General features: G+C 34.7%; 1 protein-coding gene across 1 annotated transcript; it reads left to right on the top strand.

Annotated features, from left to right (window-relative positions):
• Positions 1-3,058: 3,058 nt before the first annotated feature.
• On the top strand, positions 3,059-8,124 carry LOC143548800 (serine/threonine-protein phosphatase PP2A-2 catalytic subunit-like). Its single transcript, XM_077039881.1, has 6 exons — positions 3,059-3,311; positions 4,449-4,563; positions 5,751-5,859; positions 5,945-6,022; positions 6,688-6,879; positions 7,773-8,124. The coding sequence occupies exons 1-6, from the start codon at positions 3,059-3,061 to the stop codon at positions 7,944-7,946; spliced, it is 921 nt and encodes a 306-aa protein (XP_076895996.1). The 3' UTR covers positions 7,947-8,124.
• Positions 8,125-13,156: the final 5,032 nt, after the last annotated feature.

Below are 13,156 nucleotides of genomic sequence, written 5' to 3'. Positions count from 1 at the left end.
TTTGACAATGTTAATAAAAATGGACACGTAACGAGTTTTAATTGTATCTAACCACCACCTTCAGCTCATCTACTGTCTTTGCCGCTCATATTTGAGTGGACATTTTTTGAGAAAAAAAAATCAATGTTGCCATGCTTCGTTGGTAGGCACATGCTAGAATTTTTTCATCAAAAAGCTCGTTACGTGGTGACCATCATCAACATCATTTTGACTCGAAATCATCGGTGATGAGTGATTGCAGTTTCGTCCTCTTTGATTTCTTAGTAATCATTTCGCTTGCATATGCATACAATATATATATATATATATATATTGCAAATTCGGTTTTTCATGGAGACGAATTCGTGCATCAAGTTATAACTTATAAAACTCATCAACCAATGTTATTTTTAGTATAGACTTAGAGAATTCATAAGCAAAAAAGTTGATACATTCAAGTAGACTTAAATATTATAAATATACATTTTTTGAGAAAGTGAAAGCAAATAGTTAGAAGTTTATAAGGCCATGTGTAGTGGGCGCAAGTTAGGGGTGAATTGGGGCGATTTTGGGTGCGAACACCGCCCTCCTGAGCGAAATTGGGGCTATTTGGGCGAGGGCGTGGGTTATTTATCGCCTGGAGGAGATAACTTTATTATTATTATATTATTATTATTATTATTATTATTATGTATATGTATATGTATATGTATATATATATGTATATGTATATATGTTGTGTGTGATATATATATATATGTATATGTATATGTATATATGTTGTGTGTGTGATATATATATATGTATGTATATGTATATATGTTGTGTGTATATATATGTATATGTGTATATGTTGTGTGTGTGATATATATATATATATATATATATATATATATGCATATGTATATATGTTGTGTGTGTGTATATATATGTATATGCAAAATGAATCCTAGAAACAACCCGAACCACCCATTCCCTCCTTTCGGTCAACACCATGGTTCGCAAAACCAACCGAATGTGAACTTACAATGGAACCTGATGAACCTAAACCAACCGAGCTATCCGTTTCAATTTCCCGACCCGAACCTAAACATGTACGCCAACCGAGCTATATGTTTTTTTATATTTTTAGTTATGTATTTTTTTAGTTATGTATTTTTTTTGTATTTCTTTTTAACTTTAATGCATTTTTATTTAATTATTTGAAGAAATTGGTTTTATTTAATTAGTTTAATTATAAAAAGAAAATAATAAAAAAAGATACTGTGGACCCAACTTGTAGCCCCTACACCATTACACCCCAAAAACAAATTCGCCCCCTTTGCTATCTGGGCGTCACGTGTCACAATTCGCCCCCAATTGTAGCCCCTCCACTACACATAGCCTAAAGGGTGTTGTTAAAAGTACCACTTTCATATGATTTTTACTAAATGTACACCCTTTGAACTTATAAAATCAATTATCATTTTCACTTAACATTATTTACATACATATTAGTCCCTCAAACATTTTGTTTCACTTAAAAGTTTTCACTAAATATATCAAACTAAAAACTATTTTGTTATTATTAATTTTTTATATTATTATCATTGTAAATATTATTAATATTTTTTTATTTTTAAGAATATCAATATTAATATCAATCTTTCACACACACAGACACATTTATATATAGTTTTATAAATATAATGTCGATGATAATAATATTATTATGAACAAGGACAATAAACACAAAAGGAGAGAAACAAAAAAAATAAGAATAAAACATTATAGAAATAAAAAATAAAAGAAACCATAAAAATAAAATAAAATTAGAGGATAATATTATGTCAAATAAAATTATTAAAGGAAGTCAAAGTTCAACGGAGGGGTATAACAAGTAAGGAATGTGGGTACGTTTAGCCTAACCCTTTATAAAATAAGATCTTTGACTAAAAACTCTTAATCAATGTTGCAAATGGAAAGAGAAAAGAAAACGGAAAATGAAACTCTTCTCAATATCCATACGAGTTATCGGATTCCTCAATCTGGCAATCAGACTATATACTTCTCAAAACATCCACTTAAACACAAACACCACCGACAATATTAAATAAGCTGACACGTTGTACAAAGCTAACCACATGTCACCACGTCTCCAAATACGAACAGATCCGCCTATGTATCAACAACGCGCTCATGCTTGTGCCATACCAACGTTTACACCGTCTTCCGACAGTGTTAGTAAAATTTGGACGCGTGACGGGTTTTAATCGTATCTAACCACCAACCTTTCGCTCGTCTACCGTCTCCTCCGCTCGTATTTGAGTAGACACTTTGGAAAAGAAAAATTAACATTGCTATCCTACGCCGATAAGCGCTTCAAAGAAATCAACATTGCTATCCTACGCGGGCAGCGCACGTTAGCATCAGCATCATCATCATCAGGATCAACATTTTGACTCAAATTCATTCATCGGTCACTTGTGGTTCAAACTTTCAGTTTCATCATCCTTTGATTACATACGCATACACATACACATACACATACACATACACATCTATAAACACACACCACACCAAAGCCTATGTATTATGTCAAACGGCTGATTGGTTCGTATTAGGCTTTCGATTCGTACGGCTTGAATTCGTAGTTCGCTATATTTCTTTTCCTGCAAATCGGCTTTTAGTTGAGACGAATTTGTTATCATCAAACCCTAGGTATTTCAAATGTTTATCGATTGGAATTCATAATATTTTGAAATCCGATCTTCAATCCGCCCTAGGTATCAGGCTTCGATTCGTTTGGCTTGAATTCGATAATTAATAATTTCGTTAGAAAGGTGTTTATGGATTAGAGCTATATAAGAATTTGATATCCGATCTTCGATCCGCCGTTGATTTGCTTTGTAATTCTCGTTCCGTTGTTTTCGTCTTCATCTGCTATAATTTGTGATAATTTTGAGCATGCTTTCAAAATGAAACCCTAGGTATCGCCGTTCGGATTGAAATTTGTTAATAAGTTCGTTGAAAAGGTGTTTATTGATTAGAATTGTGAGAATTTTGAGATCCGGTTGGTGATTGGAAGAGGTGAGAGAGAATGCCGACGCACGCGGATGTGGATAGGCAGATAGAGCAGTTGATGGAGTGCAAGGCGTTGACGGAAGCGGAGGTGAAGATGCTTTGTGAACAAGCTAGGGCTATATTGGTGGAGGAGTATAATGTTCAGCCGGTGAAGTGTCCGGTGACGGTTTGCGGTGATATTCATGGGCAGTTTTATGATCTGATTGAGCTGTTTAAGATTGGTGGGAGTACTCCGGATACGAATTATCTCTTCATGGGGGATTATGTTGGTGAGTTGTTGCTTATTATGCTATTTTGTTTCTCAAATTTGGGGATTGTGGTTAATTATGATGTTAGTTTACAAGTTTTAATATTTGTGTAAATGTTGATGGAGTTTAAAGGTATAAACTGAACTGGAACTCGAAATCTAGAATGTATTGATTACGTTAGGTTTAGAAGTAGAAAGTTAGGTTATAGAAGTAAATTTTTTAGTATCATTAGTTGGGAATAGGGCTGTAAACGAAGCAAACCGAACAAGGCCTTGTTCATGTTCGTTCATTAAGCTTTATTGGACAGGCAAACGGTTTACGAACACCTAACCGAACGGAATTTCTTGTTCAGTGTTCATCAATCAAGGAAATGAACTTGTTTGTGAACAGTTCACAAACACAAATGAACACAAACAACGTTTTATTTGATTTGGCTAACCGAGAATGGTTAGTGTCAACGGTTCGGTTCGGGTACCAAGTTTATGTAGGTGTTTTTCAAACATTTGTATTTGTATTTTAATTTTAAATATTAACCACATAATACACATATATGTTTGTTTTAAAGTTAATAATTTTGCTTAAATCTATATGCCAAGATTCGAAAAGTCTTTTAAAAACTATTAAAAACTTTTAATGAACAAACATTAACGAATATAAGCGGACTTAAACGAACGCATTATCGAACTTTCATGAACACTATTGAACGCACATGGCCTTTGTTTAAGTTCGTTCATTTAGTTAGTCGACCAAATTTCTTGTTCATGTTCGTTCATTTATTAAATGAATGAACATAAACAAACTTCCTGCCGAACAGTTCACGAACAGTTTGCTGAATTGTTCGTTTACGGCCCTAATTGGGAATGATTGCTTGTGAATCTATAATCAGATCTTCTTAGTTTTGCCAACTGGTTCTTTTATTTTGGAAGTTGATACCGTCATCGTGGACGTACGATGGTGATTTTGGAAGTTGATACTGTCATCGTGGAAGTACAATGGCGATTGTATAAGCATGCTTAAATATTTCATTTGCATTTATGATTAATTGTCTCTTATATTTTGCGTCAATGTGCTGCATGTCAAATTGGCTTTTTTGTTCTGTCACGTGTAAACAATTTAAATCGATCGTTTGATATCATTCTGTTCATATTGTAACTGCAGATCGTGGGTATTATTCGGTGGAGACTGTGTCACTCTTAGTGGCTCTTAAAGTTCGTTACAGAGACAGACTTACTATTCTTAGAGGAAATCATGAGAGCCGGCAGATTACTCAAGTGTAAGACCTTTACTTTATTAGTGTGCGCGCACGTGTGTTTGTGTGTGTGTGTGTGTCTATAGTGATGAGTTCAGTGAGAACCACTAAGTATTTGATAACCATCAGGACCATTTTATTCACTGTTCGCTACCGAATGTGCTGCAATATTAGATGGTTCTACAAGAGAATACACAATAAGTACTATTGATTTAACAAACAATGAATCCACAAGTGAACAAAATGGTTCCTAAATTTTTCGTAGTTCTCGTTTGAACCCTTATACACATAAATAAAATTTAAAAATGACAATAGAACACGCTTCCTTCTTGGCGTAACAACTAACTCAATGATCAAATTCAAATATCATTCCTACTAAACAATATTTTGACAGTGGATGCAAAATTGCAAAATGTAAAATGAAACAAGATAAGCGGTCCAATTATCGTATTGATTTTTCTTGTCTGTCGGTTTAATGCACGTGCTACCCAAGAGAAGTTAGGGTTTGCACTAAATTCATAGTTACTAGGGCTACCCTTTGAAGACCCAATTTTAGTATTTGTTATTAAAGTGTTTTTTGTCATCTTGTATTCTTTTATGTTTGCACGTAAAGTGACGTAAATATACCGACAAATATAGTAGTGTTTAAAAAGGCAAGAGCTATAAAAAGATAAACGTACAGATACTTGAAAGTCGGTGGCCAGCCTCTTGGAGGTTGGCCAGTCGCTTTGTTTTGTTACTAGTTAGTTTCATTCAATAAAAAGTTAGGTTTTGATACTTTTCACCTATAGCAATACTGTATTTTAATTATTCATTTTAGTTATAACATGAAACAATTATGGCATGAATAAAAAAATGAGCCTTTAACTTGTACTGATACCATGGAGATTTGACCGGGACATATTTAGTATTCTTTTCTGTTTGAAAAGTATTAAAAATAAGGTTATATGAATAGCTATGTTATTGGACCACATGATTTTAGTGTCTAATTTGATGCACTAAATGCAAAGATTCTTTTTAGTCAAAACATGGAACTTTCTCTATAATAGTAACAACATGTCACAGCGGCACTAAAACTTCTGTAAAGTGGTTCATGAAATAAATAGCATACATGCTCTTATTAACTTTTGTCAATTGCTTTTTTATTCTCACCTTTTCTTTTATTCTTTTCTTATCTTTCTTTATTATAATAACCTTTATCTTCAACTCAGGTACGGTTTCTATGACGAGTGTTTGAGAAAGTACGGAAACGCAAATGTTTGGAAGTATTTTACTGACCTTTTTGATTACCTGCCTCTTACAGCAATTATTGAGAGTCAGGTAAAAAAGCATACGCATAAATCACATACAAATGATGTACATATTATGTGAACACTATTTAATTAATTTTGTTGATATATTATAGATCTTTTGCTTGCATGGAGGACTCTCACCATCTTTGGACACACTCGACAATATTCGATCCTTGGACCGCATTCAGGAGGTACGTGAATGAATACACATATAGAGGGTCGTTCATTATATAACCATTTTTAATTTTAATTAGAGAACTGCATGAAGCACATAAGCACCGCTACCTATTGCTTTAACTGTGATATACATAAGATGGTTATATAACCAGATAATCCTCTCTCTCTCTCCCATTATATCTGGCAAGCATTATGTAGAAGTGCTTATGCGGTTCAATTATGCATATAATTTGTGTGTGTGCGTGCGTGTGAGTGTGTGTGTGTGTGTGGTATGTATGCCTATACTTTGTGCAGTGAAACAGGTGTAAAATTTGTTGATTGATGATTGTATTTAAATGATAAAAGATGTTCCTGTTTTCCGAATGTTGAAAAATACTTTCTAAATTTTGGGATTCTTTTTAACCGCGCACAATTATGTTTAAAAAAGGTTGGAGCGCTAGCTCCCAGCATGACACGAACCTGGCATGAAAATAAATGGGTCAATCCGCTTAACCTGTTTAATAAACGGGTGGTGTTTGGTTTGGGTTGGGTTGGGTTGTAGATAAACGGTTCAACCTGTATAAACATAGAGTTAACCAGTTTATGATCATTTACAACCTATCTGTTTAAACCTGGTTACTTGACCTGTATCTGAAGTTTTAAACATGTTTTGTTGGACATTTGGATGGTGATTATGTAGGTCCCACATGAAGGACCAATGTGTGACCTGTTATGGTCCGACCCAGATGACAGGTGCGGGTGGGGAATTTCACCTCGTGGGGCTGGCTATACGTTTGGACAAGATATCGCGAGCCATTTTAACCATACTAATGGGCTCACTCTCATCTCAAGGGCCCACCAGCTTGTCATGGAGGGTTTCAATTGGTGCCAGGTTTGTCACCCTATATAATGTTATAAAAAAATATCATTTTAAATCTCTCTATAATTTGTAAGTCTATTATTCATTTATAATTACTACGAAAATTTATCATTTGCATGATGCGAGTACCATTTCTGACATAAGAAGAAAATGATGAGGTTTTGGGTTGTCATCTCTAAGCCGTTAAATTAACAGGTCTTGGTCAAGTTGACGATAGACCCACCAACCTGACAACCGCTTTTAACCCACTATTGCAACCCACCAATCCTATTAACACGTTTACAACTTTACTACAACCCATTTAAAACCCTCAATCGGGTTGTGTTCGGGTTACATGCTTTTTAAATAGGGGTGTCAATTGTGTCGGGTTGGGGGTTGAAATTTTCAACCAGAACACAACCCATATATTTATTTGTGTCAAAAACATCGTCCCTAACCCACACACGCTTAAAATCGTGTAACCTGGACATGACCCGTTTAACCTATTTGTCTAACATGTCAAAACGGGTTTGTTGGTTGGTGGGGTAACAATCAAGTTGTAAATGTGTTAATCGGGTTGGTGGGTTGTAAATAAAGGGGATAAACGGGTCATAAATGACTAAATGAGTTACTGGTTAACCTGTTTAACTAAACATGTTAGCGCGTTGACCTGTAACTAAAGTACTAAACTGCGAACACAACCTGTTTTCTTAATGGGTTAGATATGCCAAGCCGGCTATAATAATATATAGATATTTTTGTAATAAAAACAACGATTTAGGAGATTTTTAGCATTAAATTAGACTTTGGACTGCTTTTTCAAATCTGACCCGTTTGAAGCAAAACTTAAACCCAACCCATGAATAAGTAAACGGGTCGAAATAGATGAAATAAGTTTGTGATATTGTTATATATGAAATTATCAGGACAAGAATGTGGTGACTGTGTTTAGTGCTCCAAATTACTGTTATCGTTGCGGAAATATGGCTGCAATTCTTGAAATTGGCGAAAACATGGACCAAAACTTTTTACAATTTGATCCAGCCCCGAAGCAGATCGAGCCCGACACAACCCGCAAAACTCCAGATTATTTCTTATAAATATCATCAATCAATTGCTGAAATATTTCAACTTTTTTTTATAAGTAGGAAAAGAGTTTAAAGTTATGTTTTGATGTTAGTTTAGATAATGGTGGATGTTGTGTTTCAGTTGTATAATGTTGATTGGTATGATATGGTTGGTTCAAACTGTTAAAAACGGTTAACTTTTGAGTTAGATTAGGCAGGTATTGGTTTCTATGCCGAGTTTGAACTCGTGTTGTTTGCAACTAGCCAGCTCGTGGTTCCACGAGTTGGTTGTTTCCAAAGATCAAACCTGTTTATTACAAATGTCAAATAATATTTTTTAATGTTTGAGTATTTTTAAAGACGTTTTATAAAAAAGTTTTGAAAGTATGACTCATGGAGTTATGGTATAATCATTTTATTTACCAAATTGAAGACATTTATTTTTATTATTTAATAGGAGATTGACGGGAAAATAACTTTTTTGTGGCCTACAAAGTTATGTGTTTTTATTTTTTATATTTATTAGATAGAATGATGATTATCAAAATTTTGAATTATTAATAGGCTTGTTAAAACTTGTTTTGACTCGTGAACATATTCAAGCGTGGTATGTAAAGTTCGTGATTTGAGTTCATATATTCGAAGAGGTTTAGTATAAGCTTGGGCTCGAGCTCGATAAACTTAGCTGGGTTTGAGATTTTAGCAAGTTGATCTTAAGTATCTCATGATGAGGTGCTTGACTCAGTTACACCTCTAGTTGCAGGTGTGTGTCATATGGATTATTGGTATTATAACAATTTTGAAAGCTTTGTGTTGTTTTGGACGTAAAGTATTAAGTCCTAGAATCATCTTCTGTCTTAGCTTCATAGTGTTATAATCAGATTTATAAACAATTGATCATATGTTTAAGGTGTTAATAAGATTTTTGCAAAAGATTCTTTACCGCCAGAGGTGCACAAAATACCTGGTTTCAGACCCGATTCGGAGACGGTTCTTACTCGTACCTGATCCGCGGGTACGACCTGGTATTGGGTTTCTCTCTAGACCTGTACCCGGAAGCGGACCCGACTTGGTATTGGGTTTCTCTCTAGACCTGTACCCGGAATTGGATCCGACTCGGACCCGCCGGAACGGTATCACCTTTACCTGGTCAAAACCCCAACCCTACTCGAAATATGGAAAAAAACCAGAAAACCCGGTCAAATACCCGGCTATACCTGGAACCGATTCCTATCTGACACGGTTTTGACTTTTGTTGACCATACCCGGAACCGGTTCCTACCTGGTTCCGGTTCTTAAAAATACCCGGTTTGTGCACCTTTATTTACTGCACATCAAGGATAAACAACAGTTGTGTAAAACGAAAAAGTTCAACCATGATTTGCTTGATAAAATAATATCTTGGCAAGTAGATTTAGTTTGCATGAGTAATTAGGTACCACCATGAGTTTCGTTACATTTGTTCTTCATTTTTGATAACTGTCGGTTGTCAGTCGTATTATTTATGATCGCTACTCCAAAAGCTCGTGATAAAGACAAGGGCCACGATTCAAGATATATAGAAAACACGAAGTTAATATCATTTGTGGAAAACGACAATAATGATCGATACGTATATCACAACATGATCGCAAAGACATTAAAAGGAAATTACTTCACAAGCAATTTATTATACTGAATACACTCACACACGAGCATATTCATTTGTATTCATTCTTTCAATCGGGAAAACACAACTTAGTGGTCGGTGTTATGAGCATCGACATCCTTAACAAGAGTGCATAGGTAATCCATCAAAGAAGTCCGATAGGGTACACTTGTATCCGGTTTCTCAAACTCGAAGGTTAGCCACTTGCACATCACCCTTTGGTTCAACATGAAGTGTGATTGTGAAGCTCTTTACCTTGAACACACTGGTGTGGTTTTCCTCATTCACTGCTTCAATTATCTGTTTTGAAAACTTTTTCTTTCCATCTTTTTTCATGCAGATTGCAACAAAATGTCATAAGTTGATCAGTATGCCATACTTATCAACTGATAATAAATTAATAATATTATACTTTGTTAAAAAAAATCACAAATCCAATAAAGAATGTTGGTTATTGTTGTTTAACTAAGAGAGCATGAAACTAGGGGTTAACGACTGAGGCTCGAACACGACTCATTTCCTATTTATTAATTATTTTATTTGTTATACATATACACATATGTGTGTTATGATCAAATACAAATAGTTCTCAACATGAGAAGCATATAAACAACTAAAGTAATTATGCTAAAACTAGAGTAATTAAAATATTACACTGCGGTTACTCTAGTTCATTTTTTAGTAAGTTAATTTCATTTGGACTGGATCTATCCCTTTTCAAATGGTGGATTGTCTAGAAACCAAAAGACTTTTTGTCTCTCTCCTAGAAGCCATTAGGACATGCGTTCTTATCCCATTTTAGAAAAAAAAATCAAAAGATTCTAGACGAAACTAGTATTATACGTACCATGAGCGTAGTGCCACGTGATGACGGAACCAGTGACCCCTCTCTCACCCTCATGCAGCTCACAATCATGAATCTTATCGGGTGTTGCTGCAACCAACTTGTGTGGGTTATGCCTAAAGACATCATGAAAGACATCAAGACTGTTCTCCACATAACCGATTAACTTTTCTGATAGAGCCATCTTTGATTATTCTTACAAGTTGGCAATGAGTTTATGAAAATATAGACAGACATTGTTGGCTATATATAGTAAAATAGGTGTCACAAACGGTAATTTAAAAACTTGAAGTAGTTGACTTACCATTTTTAAGAAAATGATCAACAAGATTTTTAGGGAAAAAGAAGCACCTTATGGCTTCTATTTACCTTATTTTGATCACACATCATATAGTATTATTATTATTATTATTTTATTATTACTATTATTGTTTTTATTAATATTATTATTAATTTGTATTATTATTATTATTACTACTACTATTTCATTTACTTTATATTGCCTTATACATATGTATTTCAGAGCTGAGGGTCTCTCAGGAAGCCACCTCTTTATCCCATTGGATAGAGGTACGATGTGCCTACATCCCACCCTCCCCAAACCCTACTTATAACTTTGCTGTTGGTGGGACTTAACTGGGTATGATTGATTGATTGATTGATCAACAAGATATAATTCACGTTACACTTTTTTTTAATTATTTTTTGTACATCAAGATTAAATACAATAATATTAATCACAACCATAATAGAAATCCAATAATATTAATGTATCACGATCTCCAATTGTAATAGTATAAACCACAATTGCCTTTCTAGTTCAATAACATTGAGTGATAGTTAAGGCTTTGGACTTATGTGGTGGTCTTAGGTTCAAAACCTGACTTAAGGAAGTTTTCTCGTAGTGTTGGGTTTCCTCCTTGATGATGTCTAAAGCGTTAGAATCAGTATGGACGGATGACATCCCTTCCTAGGAATGCTCACTCGATTATTGAAACTAGTTCCAAACGTTGTTCAAGAAAAAAATAATGTCACTGCATACGGTATCCGTTGTAATAGTTAGGTAAATCATAAATGATTTGGATAATTAATTTTAAACACAATTTATATGCTTAATTACTATAAATTTGGAGACACGCCTCACTTAAATATTGTTGGACGTAATTTTGGACTCCAAGTCACAAGTCGGTGAACTTGAATGACCAATAATGACAAGTCGGTCATAGTTGGTTATAATTCCTAATTACAATATGTTTCCTAATTGTATTGTAATTATAATTGGTAATGTCTTTGATAACAAGTTAGGTTAGTTTATATAAACCGAGTTATGGTTAGACATTATAGAACGTGTGAGATGCAACCGAGTTATGGTTCATCTAGAGACACCGTGAGATGCAACCGAGTTAGCGTTCATCAAGAGGCAAACCGAGTTAGGGTTTGTCAAAAAGAAGAGTCAAGCCGAGTTAGGGTTTGAGATATGGTAACCAGTTTTTGAGTTAGTTTTGATTAATATAAACGAGAGTTAGTCGTTTAGTTCGTGTTCGATTATCGATCAAAGACTTTAAATATAACTCGATTTTAGTTTGGTGCTCGACTAACAAGTCGAGCCTGATTTTGTACGGGGCTCTAACTTTTTTAATCACAATGATACGTTTCGTTATAAATGGGGCTCTAATTTTTTTAATCATAATGATATGTTTCGTTATAAATATACCGATGACCGGTTTTTTATTTAGAAACACAACTTTGCTTCCTTAAAATTCACATTTTAGGAAACTATGGAACTCTATATGTAATTAGAAACAATTTAGATGTAATATATATCGTTACTACAAGGGTGTCAAGGCTCTCTAATGATAATGAGAGATGAAAAATATAATGATATGTGAAAGTGACTTAGTGGTTAATGAATGCTACCTGATGACGGGGATAGTCTAAGGAATTGATAAAATGGCTTTCATACATTAACGTTAAAAGGGTTAAAATGTTAAAAGCTTCATTTCCCGCCCAAATTTAGGAAACAAGTATGTGAACAGTAACCACGTGCAACAGTACGATGTCAAATCACTATTCACATCACTGTTCCATCTGAGCAAGGGACATGCTCAAAAAAAGTATTATTATTATAATCGTTGCCCAACGGTTAAAAGCTTCCCGCCCATAAAAGGTCAACACTCTAGTAAACTGGAGGTTAACTAGTTTACACGCTGGATAAAAGGCTTGCATCTCTCCCTCTATAAAAGGATGATCCAGCCATAAACAAGAACACACCAAGTTAGGGAGTTAACATATACTCTCTAATCTTCTCTTCTTCCTTGAGAAATCTGCACTTTGCTTATTTCTTTCTTACTTCAATAATATCATAGCTTCACCAAGAACTTCATCCAAAAACCGGTCTCAAACATCTCGGTCTTGGATCTCCGGTGAACTATAACAACTAACAACAAACTAGTGAACCTCTCTCTACGTTTTGCAAACGTGGAGGGACACCATGACATGCGTTAGGTTAAACTGAACCCTTGAAGCTTGTTAGCCTAACTAGTCCATTCACTATCATTGGTCTTATATTTGTTGTAGCAACACTACCTTTGGTGAGCATTGGGCATTTAGGCTAAGGGGTATACATCCTTCAACATCCTTCCCCTCACTCGTCATCTCTGCGCCACATCATTTTTCCTCTCATTATTCAACATCATCCTTCAACACCATTCAACCAAGGGTATAATTGGTGCTAACATTGGAAAGAGTTTG

The sequence above is a fragment of the Bidens hawaiensis genome, unplaced genomic scaffold (assembly GCF_021521415.1).
Source record: "Bidens hawaiensis isolate Kalapana, Puna unplaced genomic scaffold, B.hawaiensis_p1.1 tig00015250_1, whole genome shotgun sequence".
Classification (NCBI taxonomy): domain Eukaryota; kingdom Viridiplantae; phylum Streptophyta; class Magnoliopsida; order Asterales; family Asteraceae; genus Bidens; species Bidens hawaiensis.
Note: the sequence above shows the minus strand (reverse complement) of the source record. Positions and strands in the feature narration are given on the sequence as shown.